Genomic DNA, 27488 nt, shown 5'->3' on the forward strand with positions numbered 1-27488 from the left:
TATATCTATTTAAATCAGGAGTAAGAAAAGTAATGCTTAACTTTTTGTTACATTCATTTCTCTGTGTGTTTGGGGGATGTCGAACTCAGGTTGTCAGTAAGTACCTCATTCTCTGAAAAAATCTCACTGGCTCCTAAAATGTGACGTTTTAATGAAAATCACTTCAAATCCGGTTTTGAGGGGCGCAAATTTTCAATGGAGGAGCAAACGTGGGCTACTCTTCAATGCTTAGCAAAGCTCTTCCACGTCCTTGACTGTCAGTAAAGAAATACAGAATGGGAAACTATGTCCTGCAAAAATAAACTTCAGGCCACACAGGATGTCCACCATCTGAGCAAAAAGGATGACCTCAAAGAACTCCTGTGCTATGGTCCTGCAGGTGTCCACAATGCCTGGACCGAGGGAAAATTCCCAGTAAGACATGCTTACTGCATGCAGCCCACGGAGCTTATTTGGTGAAGGGTGGAGCACCAACTCCAGCATATGCTCAAACACTGAGGACACTTCCCTGAAGAAGGCACACTTTAGAAAATACCATCTTAAAGCTCAAGACAGGAAGACAAACAAACAAACCTTCAAGGACCTCTCCCCGCACCCAGCTGAAATGCTAGAACGTGCCCACCCCTGTTGCTGATCAGCTCAAAACTACCCACATAAGAAACTTTCAAAATGACTGTCCTCAGCAGGTTTTACTATTTTGTGGCATAAAAGACCATCTTTGGTTGATAAGATTTCCTGTGCACAGACAGGAAAGCATGGTTTGAAACCAAGCAGAAGCAGCCCTCGCTGGTGAGATCTGGGCTTCGTTAGAAGCAGCAATTAAAAGTGAAAGGTAAAACAAAGGGTGCTGATGACAGGAGCCAGGAGTCATCTATGCTGCAAAAGGGAGAACGTTCTAGAGCTATCCAATGTCGCCATGTTCACAACAGAATCAGGAGGGAACGGTGACATGAAACCTAATACACGCTCACTCTACCTGGCCTGGTGAGAACGGGATGCCCATCTTGTTCTCACAACTACTCTAGGGCTGTTTGATTGTAGAAACACCAGATCCCCGAGAAATATTTCACTTTCAGTTTTATTTTTGGCTGATTCTTTGCACGCATAAATTTGGGAAATGGTAGTCTCAGAAGTTTACCACCAAAATTTAAATGTGAATTTGGCTGATTCTTTGCACGCATAAATTTGGGAAATGGTAGTCTCAGAAGTTTACCACCAAAATTTAAATGTGAAGTAATATCAAATGTTGTGCCAGGGTTCTCTTCTAAGTAGGCTCCCTGTACTGACTGTAGCTTTTAAAGCTCAGCTTAGACTTCCTTTGGAAAGTGATCCTTAACTTGCACTTTCTCCAAAGAAGCAAAAGGAGATCCCTCTTAATGCTTCTGTGCCTCAGGGAACCAGGGCAGCATCCACTGACTATGCAAAATGTGGTTCTGTTCCTCTAATTAGAAGGCAGCTCTTGAAGTCAGTCCCTATACCACTGGTCTCTCCATCTCTAGGATGCTAATGTCTGTACATAATAAAGTCTCAATGAACAGTCTAAAAAACAAGCAGACACCAGCTTTAAAAAATTTTAAAGATCATTAGAGTCCACATTTACTATTGCTACTGCAATCACATCAGTGTCTAGAAATTGCTTCCAAGGCTCATTTCTAGGCTCTCTATATGGAGGGAAGAGAAAGAAACAGAAATACCAATAACCAAGATGGATTCATCACAGTGTTCATTTCTATGGGTTTAGAGCTTTTCAAATGAGAAAGTGAGGAGGGACAAGGGGACACAGATACCCTAGAGCTGGCCTGTATCCTAACTGCTAACACTGATGATGAGCCCGGTGATGGCATGAAGACAGCATGACGCTTCAGAGCGCATGCCTTCTCACAGACTGCAATGAGTCTAACTACAGCACCTTTGAAAAAATGCATTTTAAATTTCTAAGCGCTCCTGCTACATGGGACCTTATTTGGAAATGCAGCCTTTGCCTTTATATAAGCTAGGTATTCACACTAGAAGGAGATGGGCCCTCAATCCAAAGAGTGGAGGAAAGTCAGCAACAACAGACTCTACAGTTGGTGTGATGGTGATGCTATAAGCCGAGGGGTGCCAAGGATCTCTAAGCACCCACAGAAGCTGTATGGGGCAGGAACCGCCCTGCCAGCCCTCAATTTTGAGCTCCTGCCACCAGACCTATAAAAAGGTGTATTTCTATTGTTTCAAGTCACCAGGTTTGTAGCAATGTTAATAATAACCACCCCCCCCAAAAAAAAAATCTCACTCACTGGCTATCTTTTTTCTTTTCTTTCTTCTTCTTCTTCTTTTTTTTTTTTTTTTTTTTTTTAACAAAGATTACTTACAGGATCATCATATTGAATACTGTAAACAGACAGGTGTCAGCACAGCTGGCTCAGTGGCTATCTCCTGGCCATTGTATATAGTGTACATTGTATATACAGTGTACATGCAATTTTATGCAAAAATATAAATGCAAATACCCTCTCTTACCCTATAAGAGCAGAAAAACTGAAAAAAAAATCAAGTAAAGTTTACTAATTTAGAGTCTGCATTCCACTGAGTCGTTAGTGCTGCCTCTGTGTATCTGGAACACAAACACACTTAAACAGAGTCGTTAGAGAAATGATGACTTACCTGCCCGGTTCCGTATGGATCGTCGTCCGCCATGTTGAAGCTGTATACAATAAAACAAAAGAAATCAAAATTGTAATACTGGAATGGACCTTAAAAGTCCCACAACCTTGGCATATATTCAGGTATATGCTGAATTACTGCAGAGATGACAGACACAAATGTCTCCAAAAGACCTCAGAAGGAGGGTGTGGTGCAATGCAGCCCCTCCCTGGCATCTAACTCTCACAGCGGGGAGTTTGCAGGACCCAACCCCCTTGCTAAGCTGATGTTCTTACCTTGACACAGCTGGCCTTATTTCTGTGTAAAAATCACGTACAGATGGAGTCTTGTGGCCTTTTCTACTTCTTACAGTCTGATCCCTTATGTGTATTGTTTTCTCATGAACTCTGAAATGGTCTTTGAATTGGCTAGACTTGGTTGAGGAGCCCAGGAGGCACTGAAACTATTTTGCGTAACACTGGGGAGGAAAGCCATAAAATGCACCACCCTCTACCCTACTGTGAGGACCAGCTAAAGTCACTCTGCCTTTGTCAAGGTGCAATGAAACTCTAAAGAGAACAATAAAAAATGCCAGGGACAGCATGAAACCTGTAAATCCCAAATTTTCTGAATTCTGGCCAGCTATGAATATGCGCAAGCCCAGCATACTTCAGTCACCCAGGGGGCCACAATAAACACGGAGAACCACGTGGCTGCACCTGGAAATCACATTTCATGCAGGGTGAACCCCACATGTACCACATGAATGGACAGACTCTGGACCCGTGACAACATGGAACAGAGCTGCTGTGCCCACCCTGTAGCATGGACCCCTGCTGATATGTGAAAGGAGTCTCTATGTCCTTCTTAAACCCAACAGACTGCCGGATCTCAGATGGAAGTCTAGGCCTTACACCAAGGAAAACACCTCACAATGTCCCCAAAAGTACAAGGCTTCATTTCCAGTGAAATGCTCTGGTGTTACAGAACCCAGTGACTAATGGGAGGCATGGAAGCCTCCCGAGCACTCCCAGGGGCCCGCGGAGCAATGCCAGCTGCCACTGGAGGCAGAGTAGTGGCTGTGAGTCCTAAGCAACGAGTCCACACAGGTTTGCAAGGGGTATCTGCTTAAAGTAAGAAACTAGCACATGAGAACATTCAAATGCGAGCTGGAGAGATGGCTCAACAGTTAAGAGTGCTTAGTACTTACATGGGGAAGCTCACGACCGTCGACCTCCAGTTACAAGGAATCTGACACCCTCTTCTGGCCTCTGAAGGTACCTGCACACATATAGTACACATAAAATTATGCAGGCACACACAAACACATAATTTAAATATATATTTATGCATACATAAATATATACATATTTAAAAAGAAAACAATTGTTAGGCATAGTGGCACATGCCTTTAGTCTCAGCATTTGTGAGGCAGAGGCAAGTAGATCTTTCTATGGTAGAGTTTTGGGTTTTTTGTTTTTATTTTTTTAATTTTGTGTGTGTGTGTGTTTTGAGACAGGGTTTCTCTGTAACTTTGGAGACTGGCCTGGAACTAGCTCTTGTAGATCGAATGGCCTCAAACTCATGGAGATCCGCCTACCACTGCCTCCTGGTTTTAAAGGTGTGTACCACCACCACCCGGCTCAAGACTCTGTCTTAAAAAAATAAAATCCAAGCAGCTGCAACTAAATATATATCTATTCAAGTAAGTAGTTAAAACAAGGGAATACTAACTTGATATAGTAAAAGGACATTAAGTCATTCAAAATACCAGGGTTCTGCTACTTTGGATACTAAATAAATTCACCATGGCCTCTGTTTTTGCATTTTGGATGGGATGGCCTTTTGAAAGGGTAAAACACTGAGCACTGAATAATTTAGCTAACGAGAGTCTATTTGTAGAACACAGTCTCCAGGATAAAACGTGTTGGTGAACCTGGACTTTATATGTGTGTGAACATATATCTACGCCATGCCATTCTATGTGCTTTTGTAAGAGAATATCTGCATTACAAATACAGTACACGGTCTAATTACTGGAACACTAGTAAGAACAAGTCACTCTGAATACAATACAGGGCTCATACCACTGACTCTAAACGCCCAGAGTTTTATATCATCCTTCTAACCTCAGGCTTTCCATCAACCTGGATGATGGTGTTCTTTCCTAACAATCCATGGTGTTTGTGTTCTTTCCTAACAATCTACTGCCTTAATAAACTGTCAAAGCCCATCCAGGACCTTTATGGCACTGATTATGTGTATATCTGGACAAGGATGCCACCAACAGACAAGCTAACATGAAAGTGAGGTCACTTAGGAGGCCTCAGCCCTAGAGTAAGAACTACAGGCGGAATGCCGTGGGCAGGAGACATAGTCTTGCCCAGGAAAGTGCACGCTGACTGGTTATTCAATACCAATGAAAACATATATCTAAGAAACATTATACAGATGGAACAGATGGTATTTATGGACTTAGGAGAAAATATATATTTAACAACAATTAAGAAAGAGACCATGAATTTTTTAAAGAGAGCAAGGGAGGTACATGGAAGAACTCTGAGGAAAGTGAAGAGGGGTTGTTGTAATTTTACTATAATCTTAAAAAATATGAAGATTATTTTTTAAAACTTGAATGGTTTTGTAGACCTTTGAGTATGGGGACTTAAAGCAGGTCTCACTCCAACTTGGAAGACAACTTCACTTGACTTAACAGACAGAAGGGTATCCTCCTGGTCCACAGTGCATACAAAGCCCTAATGAAGATCCCGCCACTACACACTCCACAAGTCGCCAGTTTGCCTTCAGTAACATCTCTCTCCTGAGACTTCTAGATTATGTGTGCCTAAAAACGCAATTCTATAAACCACCCTGGAAGCCCAAGAACACTTGGATGGTTTGGAGTCTTGATTTATAAAGCCTTGGCAATTACTGAAGCATTGAGAGGTAATAGCAACTCTAGGGTGATGTCAATGCTAATTCATAATTTTAAAATAAAATGTCAAAAGAAACCAAGAGTCATTTGGAAAGGATGAATCACTGGGTAATATTTGCATTGATTGCAAAAGCAAGTTTTATATCTAAAACGTTGAAATATTGACAGGCCTTTGGAGCTGAGGATTAGAAAAGCGGTGGGAAAGTCCCTTCTGTACCCCTGCTTCCCCAGCCTTCCCCCACTTTCCTTTTGCTCGCTCCTGTGCTTTTGAGGAAGGACCTTGAGACACAGAGGGAGAGAAGCCTGGGTCTCATTTCTGCATCCATCTCCCCCAACTGTGAGGCTTTAGGAAGATCTTTACCTCGTATAAGGAGACACAGAAAACATGGCTAAGGTCTCAGGGAATATCCAGGGAGTTGTGGTTTTCACACGAAGCATAATGTAACAAGACCAGCCAAGCCCTGAGTGTGACACAGTCTGGGAGTGCTGAGTAGACTCTGCATTCCCATGGCCATCTCCCTAGTCACTAAGCCTGACATGGGGCCATCTTGGTGAAGTGACTGGGCAGAGTGGAGAAACTCTAAAGCTATGGGGGTGGGAGCGTGGGAGCCTTCAAGGAAGGGCTTGGGAGCACCCCTCAGTAAATGCATAGCATCTAGGATCAGAGATATTGGTAGCTTCAGATCTAACTCATGGTAAACAACAACAAGAACAACAAAAGCATAACTATTCTGTTAGATTTCATTGGAGGAAAAAAAACCCTCTAATTTTCCAAACCAAAATGAATCGCAATTTCCATAGTATGGATACCAACTTGGGAAGCGGTTAGTGGGGTGGTTCAAAGTTGTATTAGCCATAGCAGGTACCATGTAGGTTAAGTTTAATGCCCCCCCCCCTTTTTTTGTTTAGCAATAACGGTAAAGTTACAGAGAAAAGGGACTTTTCACAACATTTCTGTATTGTATTCTACGTGGATAATAAGTTGTTAAAAACAAAATTATAAAGTATATTGAAATGTCTTTTCCATAGAAAAATTGTTGGAGAAAGCATGACGTAAGGGCTATGGCTGTCTACAATGCATATCACATAAAACATTCAGAGGAGGTGATTCCGGTTTCTGTAAATCCATTTTGAGGAATTTGTAATGTGCTTTGAAATAGTTGTTTATATTATTAATCTACAATTCTAAGTATTATGGAATTGCTATAATAATTTAAAGAGATAAGTACAGAGACATGGAACTTATCTAATATATATTAGAGATATATTGTAATAGAGAAAGAGGCTTTCTTGATTTAAAATGTCTGACGCTGTTAAATAAGATATGCAGTATGAATGTGTCAAAATTCCTCATCACTTCTGACCTCTCTTCAGAAGAGGTACACTAGGAAAGAGCTGGTGTTCAAACAGTTGTGCCCCCTTTTCTGACATCAGACTGTACCAATGGTGAGATTGTGTCCCCCTTTCTGACATCAGGCTGTACTAGTGATGAAGGTTGTGCCCCCTTTCTGACATCAGACTGAACTAGTGATGAGATTGTGTCCCCCTTTCTGACAGCAGACTGTACCAGTGATGAGACTGTGTCCCCTTTCTGACGGCAGACTGTACCAGTGGTGAGACTGTGTCCCCCTTTCTGACATCAGGCTGTACTAGTGATGAAGGTTGTGCCCCCATTTCTGATATCAGGCTGTACAGTGATAAAGGTTGGCAGTGGGCTCACTTTCTTCAGACATACTGATTTCTGAAAGTTTCCTTAAAAAAAAAAAAAAGAATCATTGTTTCTGTGTATGCTACCACACTAAGAGTTGTGCTAACTAATTTTCTACTTCTTCCCTTTTCAATGATGACTTCAGCAGGAGCATCATGACAATTATATCAAACAGCCACCTGCTGAATGCAAATATTGAGAACTGGCAGAGGTATCCATCCACGATGGAATGCCAATCTAACAAGACAGCAGATCCACAGAAAACATTCAGTTAGTTAATTTATGTAAAAACTTATTAATGAGTGAGAGATATAGAACACATGTTAACAGACCAGACAGTCTAATAAATACCATGCTCGTGATAAAGAAGAGAGAGAGAGAAACAGTGTTTTCATTATCCTGAGAAAGATATGTGGTGGTTTGGTTAATAATGGCCCTGTTGGCTCATATATTTGAATGCTGAGTCACCAGGGAGTGGCACTATTTGAAAGGATTAGAAGGATTAGGAGCTATAGCTTTGTTGAAGGAAGTGTATCATTTGGGGTGAGTTTTGAATTTTCAAAAAGTTCATTCCAAGCCCAAAGTCTCTCTCTTACTCTGCTTATGGATCATGATGTAGAACTCTCAGCTACTGCTCCAGGGCCTGCCTGCCTGCCTGCCCCCATGCTTTCTGTTTATGATGACAATGGATGAAATCTCTGCAACTGTAAGCCATCCTTCAGTTAAATGTTTTCTTTTCTAAGAGCTGCCTTGGTCATGGTGTCTCTTCCCAGCAATAGAACAGTGACTAAGGCAGATAGGACATGTAATTTCCCATCCATATTTATGGGCATTCAATCACACGAGAGTCTGAAGTGGTTGTATGCCACTGTCCTATAAAATGTTTGAAAGTTATTCTCTAGAGTGTTCTAGACTGACAAAACTGTACAGCTGATCTTACCAGCTTCTAGAGGTAACCTGAACATCCTGGAAGGCACCATATTGCCCCAACAAAGAATGAACTAATCCCAGGTGCCAGTTATGTTGAGGAGAAGAAACCACAGTGAGGACTACTGCATCAGGACAAGTGCTTTGGCTCATATGGAGGAAGAGCCAAGCTTGGCAGGAACTGGAGGTAGTGCCACATATACCACTTAGTATGTGGAGCCCAGAAAACAGTCCATGTGGAGAACTGAGTTCTAGAGGGACTGAGTCATTTGCTCAGGCTGACAGGCTGCAGCCAGCTTATCGGACTGCACAGTCTATGGCCCTTGCACCCGAGTAATGGGCAATGGGATTTTCCTCTTGACATAAGTACCATTCTCTTTAATGCACCTTTGCTCCCAGCCTCTCAAACGTTCTGACTGGAACTAGTGTACTCGTAATGTTGGCTGCTATGTGGGATCTTCTTATCCTTAAGGTTTTATTTATTTTTATTTAATGTGGCTTGAGTGTTTTGTCTGCAAGCATATATGTGCACCACAAGTGTGAGGGTGCCGGTGGGGGCAAGAAGCAGGTAACACCATGTGGGTGTTAGAAACTGATCCTGGGTCCTCTACAAGAGCAGTAGGCACTCGTAACAGCTAAGCCATCTCTCCAGCCATGTTAAGGAGGATCTTAAAGGGTTAAGCACCTGTGCTAGTGGCCGGGGTGAAGTGGGGTGTTGAAGGAGGCTGCTTGTTGGTTCCTGGCAGCTTGGTAGCTCAGACCCGAAAGAATCACACAGAAACCATATTATTTAAATCACTGCTTGGCTCATTAGCTCTAGCTTCTTATTGGCTGACTCTTACATCTAATTTAACCCATCTGCATTAATCAGTACATCACCACGAGGTCGTGGCCTGCCAGCAAAGTTTCAGCACATCTGTCTCCAGCAGCGGCTCCATGGCTTCTCTCTGACTCTGCTTCCTTTCTCCCAGCATTCAGTTTAGTTCCCCCTACCCCCACCTACCTCTGTTCCCCTATAGCTCTGCTATAGGCCCAAAGCAGTTCTTTTATTAACCAATGATATTCACAGCATACAGAGGGGAATCCCACATCAATAAGGGTAGGATGCCACCTGCCATGACAACCACTGAAGTTCCTGCTCTTACCAGTAGTTTTTGTTTGTTTCCAGTTAAGATCTTCCAGAGAAGATGGCAAGGAGTTGGTTTAACTCAGCCACATTTGCCAAGTCCCTCTTCTAGGTGACCGAGAGTGATCTTTGCTTACTATAATCTTATTATAATGCTAAATTCTCCACAGTAGAGGCATTCTGCCCGTCTGCCAATTGTGAGCATGCCAACACATGAAGTAGCAAGCTGTCACGGGGACTGGAGCAGGAAAAGGCTCCCTGTGCATTCACTGAGGAATCTCCCCAGCCTTCGCACACACGTTGCCCAGTCAAATTTCTTTGTCTCCGTCGGGGAGACACATGTTAGGAGTTCTTCCTCCTCACTGCAGACAACACACCTTCTTTCACTCTTAATCCCCTGGGTGTGCTTTCTGTCCCAACATTTATCACCTGGTGGGCCCCCCAACGCTTCCACAGAGTGTAGTGTGAGGGCCAGAACAGGATCCTGACAGTGCATGAATTTCAAATGAGCTCCTCCCAAGGCAACCCAAATGTGAAGGTAAAAACAATACTAAGACAAGTGAGACTTTCAAAAAATCCTATGCTAAGTTTCAAAGGATAGGAAAAAGAATGATTATCGCAGAAACCACAGTTACTAAACTAAAATTAAAATGTGTATGAATTTCATCTATGGTGCTGTCAGGAGCAGATCCATGGTACATGTGTATGCCATGCTCTGTGTCACAGGTGGACCGTGTTTGAAATGTTGCCTGGATATTTTCCACCCTTCATTAACTCATCAGAAAGCAATTATCTGACCATGTCAGTTTCCAAAGAAACAAAACTGCACAAGAGAGGCATCGTCTGCACTCAAGAGTTTATAGCTGTGGTAGACTGAAAACAAGGCCACAACTGTTCACACTTCTTATAACACGGGGAATACAAAATCGATATCTCTGCTCCTTGAATCTTATCAGGCCTATGCCAGGCACTGAACAGTCGGGGTACGGGGGGTTCAGAAGTAGGTCATGAACATGGGTTTCAACAGGCAGCACAATGACCCGTTTTTCTTTCCCGGAAGGGGAAGGCCTGGGCCAGCCCAATGGAGGATGAAAGCTCATGTGGAGCTGGAAAAGGGGGGCTAGTCAAGACTTCCTAGGCTGGGCTCACAGCAGCAGAACAACTGAACAACTTCACAGAGCAGCCTGACAAATCACCACACATAATCACAGGCTTATAAGAAATAAGGCATGTCTGTGTTCCTATTTGTTTGCAATTTCTCTGGCAGCAAATGCTAACCAATCCAAATGGTTAGTAACTAGAAAAACAATCACCTAAACAATGCCACCTGGTGAGTACCATGGGAATAGAGGGCATGTGGGGCATGGGTTAATTATCTTGGCAATTCAGTACTGTAACTTTAATTACATTCTTAGTCACAGTGCTGTACTTTGCACTGGCGTTTACTCGGCTGGCTACTGAATTCCCAACTGAAGAAGAACAACGAAAAGCACACAACGAGAACTGTTAAAACTGTCAAGGAGTAGGCATCAACGAGCCACCGTCAGCTTGAAGCAAGGATGCCATTATAAAATGAGCTGACTGACATTAAATTCCATCAGCCCTCACATCTTCAGACAGTTTATCACCTGACAACAAGGCCACTTTCTGGCTTTCGAATCTTTGCAAATACATCAATCTCAAGCAAACCCAGCCAACAATTTTGTTGTTGCTCATTGCTTCCTTCATGCTGTTTCTTGTACAAGCACTTCTCTCTTTCCACTGCCGCACCTTAGGGCAGACCTTGTTACCTCACTCTGACAGAAACAGCTTTCCTATTGCTTCCTCCATGGCAGAGTTTCTTTCTGCCTAAGTGTCTTTAGATCATTGCCAGGTGATTTACACACTAAAGTCCAAAGACCAAGTGCTCAGCTTATGCTAATATTATATTATACACATAAGTATCATAATTATCACCATGTTCCAACCCAAATGCTTTCCTATAGTGAAATTAGTCATTTAAAGATGTCTTGCTGGGTCAGTATGAAGGCTCTGCAGGTAAGGACCTGAGTTTAACCCGTGAAACCCACATACTGGAAGGAAGTAACCAACTTCGAGAGTTGTTCTTTGACTGCTACATATGTAAATGCTTACTGCGCGTGCACACACATGTGTGCATGTGCGCACACAAAATATAAACAAATATAATAATGACTTGCTATTTCCACCATGTATATCTATTCACATCCTGAGATACCAGCCTGTTTAAATATTATATACTCTGCAAACTAGTACTTAAAATCAATCTCTACCATAAAACCTGTGTTTTCTCTTGCAATTCTATCTATCTCTATAGTCCATATAAGGTCTGTAACACATGTCCTGGAGATTCTGCACTCAAGTCCACTGTTCTGCCGCAACTTAATTTCACCTATATATTTATAGTCTCCTTAATGACAGGAATGAGAGTTTTGATTTTTGTATTTCAAAACTGGTAGACTACATAAATTATACTGAAATCATATAGAAAGGATCCCTCTCCTGTAACATGATTCCCTTCACACTGGGGAGGGAAGTGAACAGTTACCAAGTGCAGGATCTTCTGGGAAAATGAGACCATTACAGTTACAGAGATATGCTAGCCAACACGAAGAATACATAAATGCCCTCCAATAACAAATTTTGAAATGGCTAATAGCACATCAACTAAAAAATTCTTTAAAAATTGCCACCAGTACAATTTCAGTCATTGTAGATTGACTGCTATTTGATCTTGCCTTGGGCCACATTCATGTGTAAATATAAAACACAACAAAAGCCTAAGACTAAACAAGAAATACAGGCTGTACAGCTGCAGTGAGCTCTGAGTTCACGTTCTGACTGAGGGCACTTCCTAATAGATTTAGGCCACAGGAAGCAGAGCCAAATGAAGAACAGCAATCGTTTTGGTCAGGGTGTCAGATATACACGCGGAAGCCTCAGACATCTGCAGCCAGATCACCTCCACTCTCTGGTGAAATAGTAACAAAGACCCAAAAGCTCAGTGGAAAGACGCTGGGCTGTCAAGGCTCTCGTAGGATTACAGGACACATGGAGCTGAGAGACACTGGGTGCAAGCATCTGGGTTAAGGAGACACGAGTAAACACGCTGAACATGTGGTTACAGCAGTCTATGGACAGGAGCACACCTTAAAATAAGGGCGACTCTAAATCCATCTTAAGAAGGCCAGAGATTCCTAGTTTGACAAGAGCGAAGCCAGTGTAAAAGAGAAACACACAAATCCTGCACATAATGGTTCTGTGATGAACAACAAAAATACTGAAGCTGCAAAGAAGCAGGCACCGTGTCCCAGAAGAAAAAAAATAACACAGTGATGAAACTGATAGTCAGTGGCTGTAAAACAGCCAACATCAAAAGCATGTTCAATAACATACAGGAAAAGATTGATTCAATAACATACAGGAAAAGACAGACACGATGAACCAACAGACACTGTCAGCAGCAAACGGCAAAGGCTGTTTTGTTATGTTGGTTTTTGTTTTTTTCAAGACCGGTTTCTCTGTAGTTTTGGAGCCTGTCCTGGAACTAGCTCTTGTCGATCAGGCTGGCCTCAAACTCACAGAGATCCGCCTGTCTCTGCCTCCTGAGTGCTGGGATTAAAGGTGTGCGCCAACACTGCTCAGCTTACAAAGGCTTTTTAACAAAGAGATCAATCCTAGAACTAAAAGGAAATTTCACCAGATGGATTTCCCAGTATGTTGGGCATTATAGAAGACAGGATCAGTAAACTAAAACAAACATCAGTAAACACTACCCAGAAACTAAAACACAGAGGAAAGGCAGAAAGGAAGTAGGCATCACCTCTGATTTAGGGGACAGTACCAGGCAGTTTATGTATTTGTAATTTAAAGAGCTGGGAAAAAAGGAAAGAGAAAATATTTGTAGAACCAAGGTTAAAAAAAAATATCAAAAGTTGGTTTATATAACTCAACCCATATATCCAAGAAATTAAATCCCCATGTTAGTAGAAAAGTACAAAGTTTTGGTTATATAGCGAGATTCTGTCTCAAAAAAACAAAGAAACAAAAACACAAACAGTTAAGAACTACCCTAAATAAAAAGTTCCCCCAAAACCCAGGGGCAAGGACATGATATCTCCATGTTTACATACACATACATGGGAGAGTGGAAGACAGGAGCAATGGGCAGGTGGCTGAGTTACCATCACAACAGCAGCTGAGAGACAAAGCAAAGGCAACTCAGGGTGCTACAGGAAATCACTGGCCCAGAATACACTATAATTTATAATTGCTTATGTTCTTTGACAATAAGGATGGACTGGAACTTTCCAATAAAGAAGAGCAGATGAAATTCATAACTAGAACTGACAAAAGACATGCTGAAAATTGATCTTCCTGTTGAGAAGAACTAAAATAGACTTAGCTGGGTGGTGGTGGCGCAAGTCTTTAATCCCAGCACTTGGGAAGCAGAGGCAGGTGGATCTCTGTGAGTTCGAGGCCAGTCTGGTCTACAAGAACTAGTTCCAGAACAGGCTCCAAAGCTACAGAGAAACCCTGTCTCGAAAAAACAAACGAAAGAAAGAAAGAAAGAAAGAAAAAAAGAAAGAAAGAAAGAAAGAAAGAAAGAAAGAAAAAAAGAAAGAGAAGTAGAAATAGACTTGAACTCACAAGAAGCAATGAAAACACTAACAATGGTAAAGCTGTAGGTACATGGAACTTTTGCTTTTTGTTTCTTGGTTTTTAGAATATATCACTGCATTTTAATACAATATATTCAAAACAAAACAGTATCATATATTCTGAAGTCTAGCGTGCTCTTGGAGTCATTGTGGAGCTTTGGCTGGTTCTCTCCTCCGTGCTGCTGCATTCACTGGCGACTCAGGATGCATGTCCTAATGCAGAACGCCATTATGGAACTATCAGAAAGGAGATGCAACAGAACGCTCGAAATCCCACACTTGCCTCACGTAGAGGATGGCAGTGCAGAAATTAGCAAGACTCAAGAAAATGTTTTTTTCTCTTAAGAATTACTCTTTAATATGAGAGACACAAAGTGTTTAAAAGCATAAGCCTGGGATTCTGTGCTAATAACATGCAGATATTAAACACTGGAAAGCAGCCTACATCATCCTCACCAAGAAAGAAGACTTGAGGGGATGAAATACTGCCAAGGACAAGAAGGGACATATATATATATAAGAATAAAGGGGTCAGTTCATCAAGGAGCAGTAACAATTCTGTCTTGTTGTTTTGTGACAGGGTCTCCATGTGTAGCTCTGGCTGGCCTCAAACTCAGTGACTTCTCTACCTCTAGATCTTGAGTGCTGAAACTATATAGGGGGGCAACGAGGCCTAGCTAAAAATAACAGCCTAAATGTGTGTGCACTTGCTAATAGTTTGCCAAAATACGTGAAGCAAAAGGCAAGAGAGCTAAAGGAAAAAGCAGAGCTCCACAACGATGGTGGAAGTTTTCAACACTCCCCTTCAATACTACATACAGGTAAAGTGACAGCCCATGAAAAACCACCTTAATGCGCTTGTGCTATTATAACACAACATCCGAGACTGGGTAATTTCAAAAACAGAAATTTATCTCCCCGCCTCTGAGCCAGGAAGACCAAGACTTAAGCATCTAAGTGAGAAATGTATCCTGCAGAGTCAACAAACCCTGAGTTCTCACGTGGTGGAAGGTGGGAGAACAAGAGGGATGCACTCCTTCCTCAAGCCCCTTGATCAGTCTCTCTATGGCAGGGGGAGGGCTATGTGTGCTATGACCTCATCAACTCTTAAAGGCCCACCACCCTTAATGCCACACTGGCCATTTGCATGTTGTAGGGCTGCAAACAGAACATTTCCAAAGACAGAGGCCATAAATCCCATCTCAATACATCTCAAAAACACCATCAATCACATCGCAACAAATGTCAGGGGAGGATGCAGAGTATGTGCTGCTATCTCGACAGGAGTCCCCAGATAGGTCATGTTTTAAAGATGTGGTCAACAGGCTGGTGCTACTGGGAAGAGGTGGTCTACTGGGACATGACCTTGAAGGATGTTGTGGGACCCGAGGAGTAGATCTTGAGTTACTGCCAAGTGCTCTGGCCATGACACACTGCCACGTGGACGTTTACAATAGCAGGCCATCCGGTGGTAGACCAGAACCTCCCAAACCATCAACAAACGCAGGCATTGCATTATAGATAGGGACAGAAATCCAGTGAATACTTACGTAACCTAAACATGATATTCAGTAAAATACTACTAACAGAAAGACAGCACCAAAATTCTCAAATATATGCAAACAGTTAGCCATCATGGTAATGGGGAGTGCCTAAAATAAATGTAAACAAACATAAAAGAAGCATTTAAAGTCCTGCTGTGTCACAGTCCCTGTCACTGAGGGACACCGTCCGTGATTAGAGTGTATGCCAACATGGGTCATAACAAACAAATCTTCGCCGTGGTTGTCTTTTAATCATAACTGACTAACATCCATGGGAACAAAAAGATGTTTGGGACACTTTTAAATCATATTGTAATTAAGTGTCATTTATACATATTCCATTCTAAGTAAAATCTATTTTTAGTAGTATCAGAGAGGATAAGTTTGTGGAGCTATGGGCGTTCTCTAAGGATTATAGTAAATCAGATAAAAACTTACATGTTATAATTAAAGTCAGCCATGCCTGGTTTTCCTCATAAATACCAAATCAAGGCTCTTGCTCATCTGTCTATTGGACTGTGCTCTGGAGGTCTGCTTCCCATTCCTAGATGTACAGAGTTCCTATTCCCTAAAAACATGCAGAACAGGATTTAATTGTGATGTCTGGCCTGCCGCTCAGTGCCCTAATAGAATGATCACATCTCCAGAATGAAGGAGATGATGATGTCATAGTTATTAATTAGAAACTGAGCCAGTTGTATGAGTTGATATACTCTGAATATTTATTTTATAAATCCTCAAAACCCCAGGAAATATTTCTTTCCTGATTTTTTTCTTCTTGGCCTCATTGTATGGTATCAGAGGTTGGATTACCAGCCTTGAGCACACCTGGCGAGTGTTCTACCAATGAGTTACATCCCAAGCCGTATGTTTTAAAAGAAAAGGATTTAGTGTGTGAACCAAAGCTAAGGTGAGAAACGGTATCCTAAGGAAACAACCCAGGTGAAGACTTCCCAGGCATACCCAGCAAAGCACAACGCCGTGCGAGCACCAAAGTCGGGCTTCACGCACAGCTCTTTCGGTCCTTGGGTCTAATTTAGAACCATCAGTACTGGGTACTGCTTACTGCACAGATGCCAATGTGCAGTGCATGGCCGAAGAGGAAGAGGTCACCTGTGTTGATACCAGAAGTGAAGAGGTCCCTCTCCCATATGCCCTTGTCAGTGGCCTCAATAACCATGTTTCAATAAGCAAAAATTTCCTTTAACCTACTTTTATTATGAGTTAATATGAGTATGTGATCTGTCTTGTGGTTTTCCTCACATCTTAAGTTTAAAAACAAACCAAACAACATTGTGTTTAGTGAGGAAAATCTGAAATAAACCTACTGACACTGAGGCCAACAGCCACTCAGGAGTATCAACTTAGTGTTTTGTGGGGATATTGGGGCTGGTTTGGTTTAGTTATAGTCGTTATTGTTTTTTACATGGTTTTATCATGTAGCCTAGGCTGGTCCTGAAGTAACAAACCTGTTGCTGCCTCCTCCAGAATGTTGGGATTTCTGACGCATGCTGCCATGCCTGGATTTTTAATTGTCTGATGAGGATGAATGTGAGTGACAGAATCTGTATTTACACAGCCCAAGAGCTCTTAACGGAGCCCTTTAGGGAGAGTTGTGGGCAGGGGTCCTTAGAGGGGCAATAGGGGTCTTTGAGGGGCCAGCAATACTCTATTTTTTGACTTCCAACAGGGCTAAGTATACTCATTCTAAGACAAATCATGAATGATGCCCCTTCATTATCCATGTACTTTCTTAGCTATTTGGTTCTTTAGGCTTTAGAAAGGTTAATAGCAAAAAAGGATCATAATCTAAACCCCACTTAGTTCTGTACTTCTCTTTTCAGTCAGTATTGTATTTCTAATTATCTGGTACACAAGAAGGATTTGATGGCTTCTCAAATGAATTGCTACTGTATAACTAAAACTCTACACATATTAGTTGTATGTAATCATTTCCTGAAGTCTGAACAGGATTACCTTGTACACCATAAACATATGCTTCATAATTTGTCAATTCTACCATATGAAAGCTGAAAGGGAGGAAGAAAAATAACATTAAAATGATTGCTAAGATAAGCAAACGCTGGCTCCCTGTCCTCCCTGCCTCTAGTCCTACTAACTCCAAAGACTCCCTTATTTACCTTCTACTCATATTCCCAGTTATGTGCTTATATTTTTGTCAGGAACTAATCAGGTTTAGAACTGCGTCCTTCTATGACAGATGAAGGGTCAGCTTCCACCACCGCCACTGTGTCCTCTCCCTTTTCCACACTGGAATTGACTCAAAATTCAAATACCGAATTTTGTAATCAATGTCTGCCTCCAATTTGCCATAGTTTTCTTTGGGTAAATTAAATGTAAGAAGCTAGTTAATAACTGCAAGATAAAATCCCCAAAACATCTCGTGTCAGGACCAAAAAAGTAACCCACTATCCATCCATAAGACCAACTGTTCTATGCATAATCACTGAAAACCAAGAATTGGCTTCATTCACACCCACGCCTTTTCTTTCTATTGACCCATCAAGATGGCAAGAAAATCTGAGTCTTCTAACCAAGGCAACATCACAAACAAAGCCCAGTTATGCTAGAGGTAGATACTCACACAGTCTTCCTCTAACTTGCTCTCCCTTTTAACAAGAAACAGAACAGGACTAAGACATTAGTTGGCTTACCGAGAGCTACACAGCTTAATGAGGAACGCAACCTCCTAATCATTTTGTTTGGTTACTTTGCAAACATAAAGAGCACTATGCAAATAGAAACTAAATAAAATAATCTCTGCCTGATGATGCTTCTTTAAAAAATATGGAAGAAGTCAAGAGAACACAGGATGGTCAATATAATTCCTTATGGGGAGGCCAACATAACAGAGAAATGAAGATGGGGGGAGGTGACACTGAGCCATGCCTCAAGGTTGGGCACAGAAGAGAATCCCCTCATGCAAATGTATTAAAGAGAGAAAGCAGGGAGCAGATGACTGAAAGTGGGTATAGATGACTTGAGAATTAGGAGGTCAGGATTTAGGGAGGTGAGGCATGGTGAGATCAACTATAACTCACTTCAGAATTGGAAAGAACAGGGGAGCATGTTATAATGCCAGGGCTAAAGGAGCCAAAATCAAGAGACTCCATTGGGAGAAAGGGGAGAAAAGAAAGCCAGAGATCCATCCTGGAAGGGATGGGCAGCAGCCAAGAGACTCTAAAGCAACTGAAGGAGAAAGTGAGGGTTAGGAAGGAAGGGCCATTAGACAGCCAGAGTGGGAAGTCTGTGGAATGGCATAGGGAGCTAGCAACGGCGTCCCCTTAAGTGTGAAAGTAAGCGCCAGTGTGAGCGGGGTGATGAGAGACTTAAATTGGCATATTGATGGGGGAATCTCTGTAGAGATGTCCAAGCGTCTCAGCAATCAAACCCTGCTTTCTATGACTTGTAAAAAATGGCTATTCTCCTTCTGTCTACCAGATATGTAGTAAGTACAGAGACATTACCTAAAACATCACCCATGTATTGCAACACAGGACTAAACTACCTCAACAGCAACTTGGACTAACTCCTATTTGGCTATCACAGTAGACTTTCTAAGAGAAGCAGGGTGTTTCCCCCACTCCTCGGAAGAAAGAACCATAATTGTAGGCTAAATGACCAACCATGCTATACTCTTAAATAACCAGGCACTCTTTTAATGGTTCTGTGTGCTTGTTAAAATTGAGCTAAATGTTTTTAGTCTGCAACTGGGTAAATACATGAAAAGAAATTATATTCTACCAAATGAGTACTATAATTGTCATGAGAACAATGGAAGCTATTTAATGACTGTCAGACACCACGCTTTTGGTTTTAATTTCCCAAGCGCACCAACGTTTACTTATAATAGGGGAAATGACTTTTTTTTGGGGGGGGTATGTGGTGCGTGAACTAATCCTGTGCTTGGTTGGCAAACACCTGGCCTGTAGGCAAGCTCATCTCCATTTCTAAACAGGAGGAGGCACGAGATGCTTACAAACCCCTATTCACAGACAACTGCTCTCATGACCTAGAACTTATCCATTTCTCTGGAATTCTGATGCACCTTCAAGACTCTTCTCTTTTCACACTCAAGTTTTAACATTCGCTCTTAAACATTAGAGAACTCTCCCTACACCTTTATTTATGCTCTCATTGTCATTGTTTTGGTCAAATCTTTCAAGACTCTGAGGTTTAATGATACCTACACAGACATACTAGTTACTACGCTCCATGGATTCAGAGCATTAGAAATGAATCAACTAAATAAGTAGAGTATCAACTGTCCATATTTTAGGTTCATTTTAGTCCCATTTCCTGCAGAAAGTCCTTCCCAGGACTCCTACTCAGTTTAGAAAAAGTTTGAGTGCATTTAAAATTATATTTTCTACTTCCTAGATTTTATATTTGTTTTCAGTTTTGATTTTCTACAAACCAGTGGTATTAAACATTATCCTAAGTAATCTTATAAATATCCAACAGGGCAAAATTAGGTTTAACTCAACTTTCATTCTCAGCTTCACCTGTGTGTTTCTTTCTTACTACCCTAAATCCCCATGTGAGTGGCCGTTCATATTTCTTCAATACTGTCTTCTTTTAAATTTCTAAGTCATAAAAGTACAGTGGTTACAGAGAGAAACTCTGTCTTGGAAAAATAAAAGTATAGCGTATGGCGCTGCTGAGAGGGCTCAGCAGGTAAAGGCATTGCCTCCAAGCCTTACGACCTGAGTTCAGTCCTCAAGATCCACGTGGGGAAAGCACCAAACTTACTTCTGCAAATTGTCCCTGACCTCCACAAACTAAAGAAACATGTAATTTTTTTTTTAAAAAGTGCACCATATGTAGAGCTTTATACTAGATGCTGTAGTCTTCTGTACCATGCCCGTACCTCAACAACAACAACAGAGACACACCAAACACCAATAAATGGTTGACCCTACAAAGAACCCATGTTAAAGAACCAGTAGCTAGGAAACATCTTAACCGAGTCATTAAGAGACGAGGTAGAGATTTATGCTAACATATGCGGAATAGTCACTACCTCATTCCTAAAATTCTTGTCTTTGAAGGCATGTTTTCTAAGATAATTAAGCAAATTATTTTTCTATTCAAATGAACTGTGGATTTAGAGAGAGAGCCAATACATAGACCATGGGGGAGAACTGGCAGGGGATACAGTACGGGGTGGACTCTCACACTAACATACAGCATAACAGGGCTAGATCAAATCGCAGGATACATAATAAAATAAACCTTTGGGAAGTTTTTGTTTACCTGAATGAGTAAAATTCATTCAAACAATCTAGTCCCTTAAATGTCAACCTCTTTCTCAGAAGGAATTCTCAACTTGATGTGGACGTTTCGCTCCTTCAGTCCAGCTTTATAAATAGCAGGCCACAGAAACTCTACCAAGCCTCATCTATCGAGAGGTTTACATGGAAGAAAGCAAACATCTGTCCAGTCTAATATGAAATGCACGGCTGCCCACACACATCTGACCATACAGCGGCAAAGACGGAGTCACAGCTTTGTTTATTCTAGATACAGCCAGAAGTTGCAGGATGAGTTAGTTCATCATGCCATGGAGCCCAGCTAAACATACTGCTTGCAGTAGCTGTCTCCTGGGGAGGACACAGGCAGTATGTTCTAGGATCTGAACTGACAAGCGCCACTGCCAGTCACTTTCACTGTCCTTTTCAGCCAAGACCGCTTTCCATGTCCCAGATGCATAGGCACACACTTAACTCTCTGAGTTTATCAGTAACAAAGAAAAAGATTAGATATATATGCACACACACAGTATCTTTGTCTCATAACCATGCACCTATGTATGTTACATCTATGTATGCTTATGAGTGTAATGAAGAGAAGTGAGGCTCAGAACGGTAATGGAGGACAGCAAAGAAAGCTGTCCTCAGGCCTCCCAGGACTCGTGACATCAGGATGGAGATGGCATCCTGTCTCTTCCTAGTCTGGGTGGTGGGTTTCGTGGACTACATTGAGTCTGTCAAAAGCAAGCGGTAAGATGCACGGTTTCAAGCTCCATTGTCTGAAAGTGCTACCACCGTGGGGTGTACCGAACGTGCTTGTGGGAGCCCCAGGGGCCACAAGGTCATCACAAGGTGAAAGTGGAAACATGTAAACCAGGTGAGCAAGGCTGTTCCCAGGGGTTTCCATCAAGTTCCCTGGAACAGGCTCACGAATGAGAAGCATTTACTTCTGGAGGCCGTATTTTATTTCAGACCTTTTGGGTAGGTGTTAGTAATGGTTCCTTTTCTAGGAGAGGCTAGCAATGGAATTATGGTTTCAATGGAATTTAGAGAAGTTCTAACTTTGCAAAAAAAAGTTTTAAACATACATACAGAGACATGGACATACACACACACACACACACACACACTTTACTTGTGTTTGTGTTTTGGTTACATTATTACCTTGCTTGGCTAGTCTCTCGAAAACTTTAAAATTAAAAAGATACTTTTCCATTTCATAAATTTCCCTCTAGAACGAAAGGCTTCCTTTTTCAGAGAGCAGTAGTTTAAGAGTTTGTTTACCATAAAAAAAAACATGAAAGTATTTCACATAATATACAGGATCTAGGAAGCAAAAGCTGGGTTTGGGGCTTCTTCTTTCTTACCAGAAAGAAAGATAAAACAGGGTACTTGTGTGTGTGTGTGTGTGTGTGTGTGTGTGTGTGTGTGTGAGTGCACGCGCATGTACCTGGTTTTTCCAGACAAGATTTCTCCCTGACTGTCCTGGAACTCAAGAGATCTACCTGCCTCTGCCTCCCGAGTGCAGGGATTAAAATCATGTGCAGTACTACCAGCCAGCAAACAGGTACTTTTTATTGCCCACCGCAGTGGTCCTCAACCTCCCCATTGCTGAGACCCTTTAATACAGTTGCTCATGTTGTTGTGACCCCCAACCATAAAATTATTTCCACTGTACTTCATAACTATAATTTTGCTACTATTATGAATTGTAGTGTAAATATCGGACACGTCTGATGTTGACCCCCTTTGAAATGGTTGTTCTACCCACAAAAGGGTTGCACCCCACTGGTTGAGAACCACTGGCCATTAGTAAAAGGGTGTCTGTGAAACAATTTAATGTTACTCATACAGTTATTAGGTATCATATAAATAGCAACAAACTCAACATAGGGTTAGAGATTCTTTTCAGTATAGATTAGATGTTTGTTATTTGCTCTTAGCTAGAACTATAGGACTAGACTCTTTTAAGTAACCTTTTATTCTTTTTAAAATAACCTTAGGCTCTTCTAAATATGCCTTGTAGAATATTTATATACTTCTTGAAAGTTCAGGATCTTTTTCATAGTTGAAGAAGGATCATAAATATTTAAATCTGTTAGAAGCAGGGATCAGAATAAAAACGGGTTGGGTGGTTTGGGTCTAATGATAAAAGGCAAAAAGTTAGAAGGCGATCTGAACTAGATAATTAGAACCCATATATCATTATTCCCACTTTACAAATAAACAACAAATCAAAGCCTATCAAACGTACATTACTCATAATTAAATCTGTTAGTTACTATACCATGTATAAGGGCTTTATAATAATAGATTTAAAATTTTAATACATAGTACTTAGGATTAATACTCTAACAAAAGTTTTATCTATGTTGTCTTCTCTTAGATGTCACAGGTTTAACCAAATCCTGTCTTACATTAGGCTTTGAATTCTGTGTGTTGAAGTACAGCAGTCTTATCTCATTTTTAAACTATTTGTTAGTCTTCCAATCTCATCTGAAAATATTAACTAGCATCCAGGAACATCCTCTAAGAAGTACAGAAGCAAGAGGGGTAAAGCCATTTCATGAGCAGGAAAAGAATGCCTTCCCTCCTCCCTCCTTCTCTCCCTCCCGTCCTCTCCCCTCCCCCTTCCCTCCTTGTCTTCTCACTGGCTCTCTCCCTCCCTTCCCTTCTTCCTTTCTGACAAGACAATGTATACTCATTAAGGCAACAACACAATGATAAGAACTATTAACTCTACCAAACCTGTGGTTTGTAAACCTCTCCCAGGTTCTACTCTTATAAGACTATGTCCATCTTCCAAACATTCCTCCCTGGGGCTGAGTGTCTGCACTTAGTCGAAAGCCTCAAATCTCCCAAGCTTCCACAGAATGCATTCACTGGGATACATCTGCTCTCACTCTTCTAACTGCTCACCTCTAACACAACAACCAGGTTCAGTACTGACGAGAGGGCAAAGGCGCAAATCACAGTTCCCAGAAGCAGAGTCGGGTGCCCAAGGTATCAACCAGCTTTAATCAGACAGAAATGCAGGGGCAAGGCATGTCAATGCCTAGCACAATTCTATTCCACCTTCTCCTGCCTCGTCTCTTCTAACACAACAACCTTATATAAGCCATCCATGTTGTAAGCAGAAAGCTGGTAAGCTATCCAAACAAAACAACTTCCTCCCAGAAGACAAACTCCTGAGAACCTCTGTGCAGATACTGATTCCCATACATCCAGTCTTGTGGACAGAACTCCTGTCCAATTGGTCACAGCAGAAGAGCATAAGACAGGGGTTAACTCCTTTGGTTCCATTAGTGCATTCCTGGTACACTTCCTAACATGGCATCTCTGGGCCCAGAACTGAACATCTATCAGGAAATTCTGGAGGGGTGGGGGAAAGATGGCATCCTGAGAACATTATCCAAAAATCCTGTCAGTAGGGCTACTGGTATATGGAGGTATAGTTTCATAGCAGAAAACTCCTAAGGCCCCAGGTTTAGCCCAGTCAGGCTAAACAATGAATCCACGTGGCAATACAGGAACAATTATTTTAGCTTATTGTTTTAAAATGGCAGCTACTTTTCCTTCTTTGCCCAAGCTCAAATTGATTGAAGGTTGTAAGTGGTCACTTCCCCTAGAAGCCAGAACCCTCACCTTTTCTGAGCAGGGGAATACCTTATAAAGAAATTAGGTGAAACCCTGGGCTTGCTGATTGAATGATAATCCACAATCCACATGGCTGCCAAGTTTTTATCTAGATCCATCTACCGCAATGAGCAATCCCTGAACGTCAAGACAGTGGCTTACTTCATCAGTTATCTGGAAGTCTGAAAGCAGCAGTGCAGAAACACTAGCTTCTCCACCTAGCTTCGACTCCTCTGAAGGGACCACCGCACGGGGAATGCGACCACTAAATCTAAAAGGCTGCCCCCTTCCAACCAGCCCTGCTTTACCCACTGCTACTCAGTCAGCCCGGCTGATCTAGTTTTAGAGGCAGAAGTAAAAAAGGAAACACAAAGATCAAAGCAGCGCTGACAAAGGGGAAGGACTATTTTTGTATGTATACTCCAGTATTTACGAACTGCCTTTGAAACACAGGGACATTTACTACCTGTTCAGCTCAAGTAACTGCCATGTGTAGCCCACGAGACACAACTGAATTTCTGAACAAAGATCACAGATTGTCACGTTGCCACCAGCCTGTAACAGGATTAAACAACTTTCTTTAAAAGTCTTTTGGTTTTGAAGTGGTTAGCATTTCCCAGCAAGTATAGTATCTTAGTGGCAGCGTTAAGTCTACGTAGCAGCCGCCTTTTGTGTTGAAGTTTGTTGAGGCTGGTAAGCCAAGGAGACATTTGCTAGCGAGCAAGAGACTCCCAGAGGTGTCGGCATGGACAAGAGCTGCGGATTTCGCGTTCCCATCGCTAGATGTGTTCTGTTAGTCATCCAATTGGCTGACAAATGTTAACTGCAATAGGAAGTAAACCTTTTAATTCCCGTCTTCTCAAGTTCATGTGCACAGCAAAGCACTTTGCTGTAAATAATTTACATATTTTTTTGTACATCAGACAGTAAGTGGCTCCATCTCTAGAAAGCACAATATTAAAATCAGGGAAAGACACACTACAGGTAGGGGCTTACTTTAATCGAGTTTCCCTTTCTAATGTCTTACAAATACTCATGCATTTTATGCCTACCCAAGAATACTCAGCAGAGGATACCACTGGAAAGCGGCTGAAGTCTGTCTTGATCTCCAGCTTTTGTCTTTACCAACAGCCACCAGGCTATACCCCATTATTTGATGCCATGGCTATCAAATGTTAATAAACACCGCAAACATTTCTCAGTTATGAGCCCTACAACAAAAACATTTTAGTTAAATATGGTTAGTGACAATGTCAACCTTTACCTTAAAAACTCCATAAAACCGGTTAAATCTAGATGATGAAATCTTTTATCATTAGTTCCACTTAAGTTTCAGAATAGACTAATAAACACGGCCAAGATCAGTGTCTATCTCAGAAGTTCTAAGAAAGCTTACATGTAGGAAAGGCTTCGTTTGTATCTCTTTTTGTTCTAGAGGTCACGCTCGGTACACGGTGCCATTATCCTAGCGTTTCCTGCAATCAAGTGTCTAAGAGGTGTTATTAGTAGGTAATTTCTCTTTCAAATGCCAGGCCTAAAGAATCGGTGTGAGGCCCTCCTTATATTTTGAAAATCAATATTGAGATTTGGCAGCTGAATGCACTATGTGTATGTGTGTGGCCAAGGGTGTGTGTGTGTGTCGCGGTGGGGGGGTGTCTATCACAGATCGGAAAGTGGGCCCCAAGTTCTCCTGCTGGATTCTGAGGAGCTGGGTAGGGGGTCCCCAGCCAGCAGGACTGACAGGCACTTCTGCTTTCATTTCACTGACCGCCCTTTGGTGAAATCTGGCTGTGCACTGCACCAAGCACCTTCCTGGCTCTCCTCCCCCGCGGAGGACCTCAGCCCTGCTGCCACCCCCTCGCGGCAGGGGCTTGGGTCGCTATTTCTAAAACTTTGCTAGAGTTCCCCTCCGGTTCCCCTTCCCGCCCGCGGAGACGCGGAGGGCCCGACCGACCGGGGAGGCCTCGGGCCGCCCAGTGCGGATGTGCCCTGTCCCCGCAGCCGGGGCCGCGCGTCCCGCAACTCCTGCCCCGGCTGCCCCCTCCTCGCGGGACCGCCCGGAGCCCCGCGCAGCGACGAGCCGCAGGGATCAGCCGCAAGTCTGCGGCGGAGAGGCGGTGGCTCCGTGTCCCCGATTGTCCCCTACCCCGCCCGCCCCAGTCCCCCGAGGCTTACCCTGGAGGTGCGGCGCGGCCTCTCCGCGCCTGCGGGCTCCCGCTGCGGGGCGGGGCGGCGCGGACCGGCGGGAGCCCGAGCAGGGTCGGGGTGGCGGGCCGGGGTCGGTGGCTCAGCGGCGCTCCATGGCCGCGACGCGGGCGGAGAAGCGCGAGGCGGGCCGGGCGCGGCGGGGCCCTGAGCTCCGGCCTGCGCTGCTGGAGCCGGCCCTTGAGCAGGCCGAGGCCGAGGGCGGCGGCGGCGGGAGGCCGGGGGCGCGCAGGGCACGGGAAGCCGTCAGCGCGCAGCCGGGCCGCTCGGGTGGCGAAACCTCCTCTTCCTGCCCAGCTCGCCTCGCCTCGGTACTTCTCTCTCGTCCTCTCTCGCTCACTCTCTCACTTCCTGGCTGGAAATTCCCACTGACGTCGAGAGAGCAGACAGACGGACGGACCCACGCGCGCGCGCGCAGCGGGGGCGGGAGGTGGGGTCGCCGCCGCCGGGGGTGGGGGAAGCCCGCGCGCCCCGACCCGGCGCCCCGATCCCCGAGCCCCGCGGCTGCCGTGACGCCCCCGGGAGGCACCCAGCGGCCCAAGGGCAGGCCCGAACAGCTGGAGGCCACCGGAGTCCGGCTCGGTCCCCACGTGCCCCGGCACAAAAGTCAATCCCGTCTGCATGGTCCCTCCTCTGGGGGTCTCGGTTACTCTCAGATCTCTTCGCAGATTGAACAGGAATTTCGAGATCGTAGCTGATGTCTCTCCAGAGACCTATGAATTTATGTTGGGTTTGGGTGAAGTCTTCAATCTGGTCAGTTCTTCCACCCACAGAACGTTGTCCGGCCAGTGTGATCACGACTGTGGCTGGAATTATAGCGACAGTGGGAC

At 43.2% G+C, this 27488-nt stretch overlaps 1 protein-coding gene across 2 annotated transcripts in view; it reads right to left on the minus strand.

The window, feature by feature from the left end:
• Positions 1–27105, minus strand: part of Nfkb1 (nuclear factor kappa B subunit 1) — a 109305-nt gene extending 82200 nt beyond the window's left edge. Inside the window, exons 1-3 of one of the 2 annotated variants that reach the window (XM_057793144.1) lie at positions 26629–27105; positions 3836–3906; positions 2647–2686 (exon numbers count right to left, since the gene is read on the minus strand). In XM_057793144.1, the coding sequence (XP_057649127.1) occupies positions 2647–2679 (33 nt within the window). In that variant the 5' untranslated portion in view covers positions 2680–2686; positions 3836–3906; positions 26629–27105. The remainder of the gene's footprint in view (positions 1–2646; positions 2687–3835; positions 3907–26628) is intronic. The other variant, XM_057793143.1, reaches the window with a different exon arrangement.
• Between the last annotated feature and the right edge of the window lie 383 nt (positions 27106–27488).

The sequence above is a fragment of the Chionomys nivalis genome, chromosome 18 (assembly GCF_950005125.1).
Source record: "Chionomys nivalis chromosome 18, mChiNiv1.1, whole genome shotgun sequence".
Taxonomy (NCBI): domain Eukaryota; kingdom Metazoa; phylum Chordata; class Mammalia; order Rodentia; family Cricetidae; genus Chionomys; species Chionomys nivalis.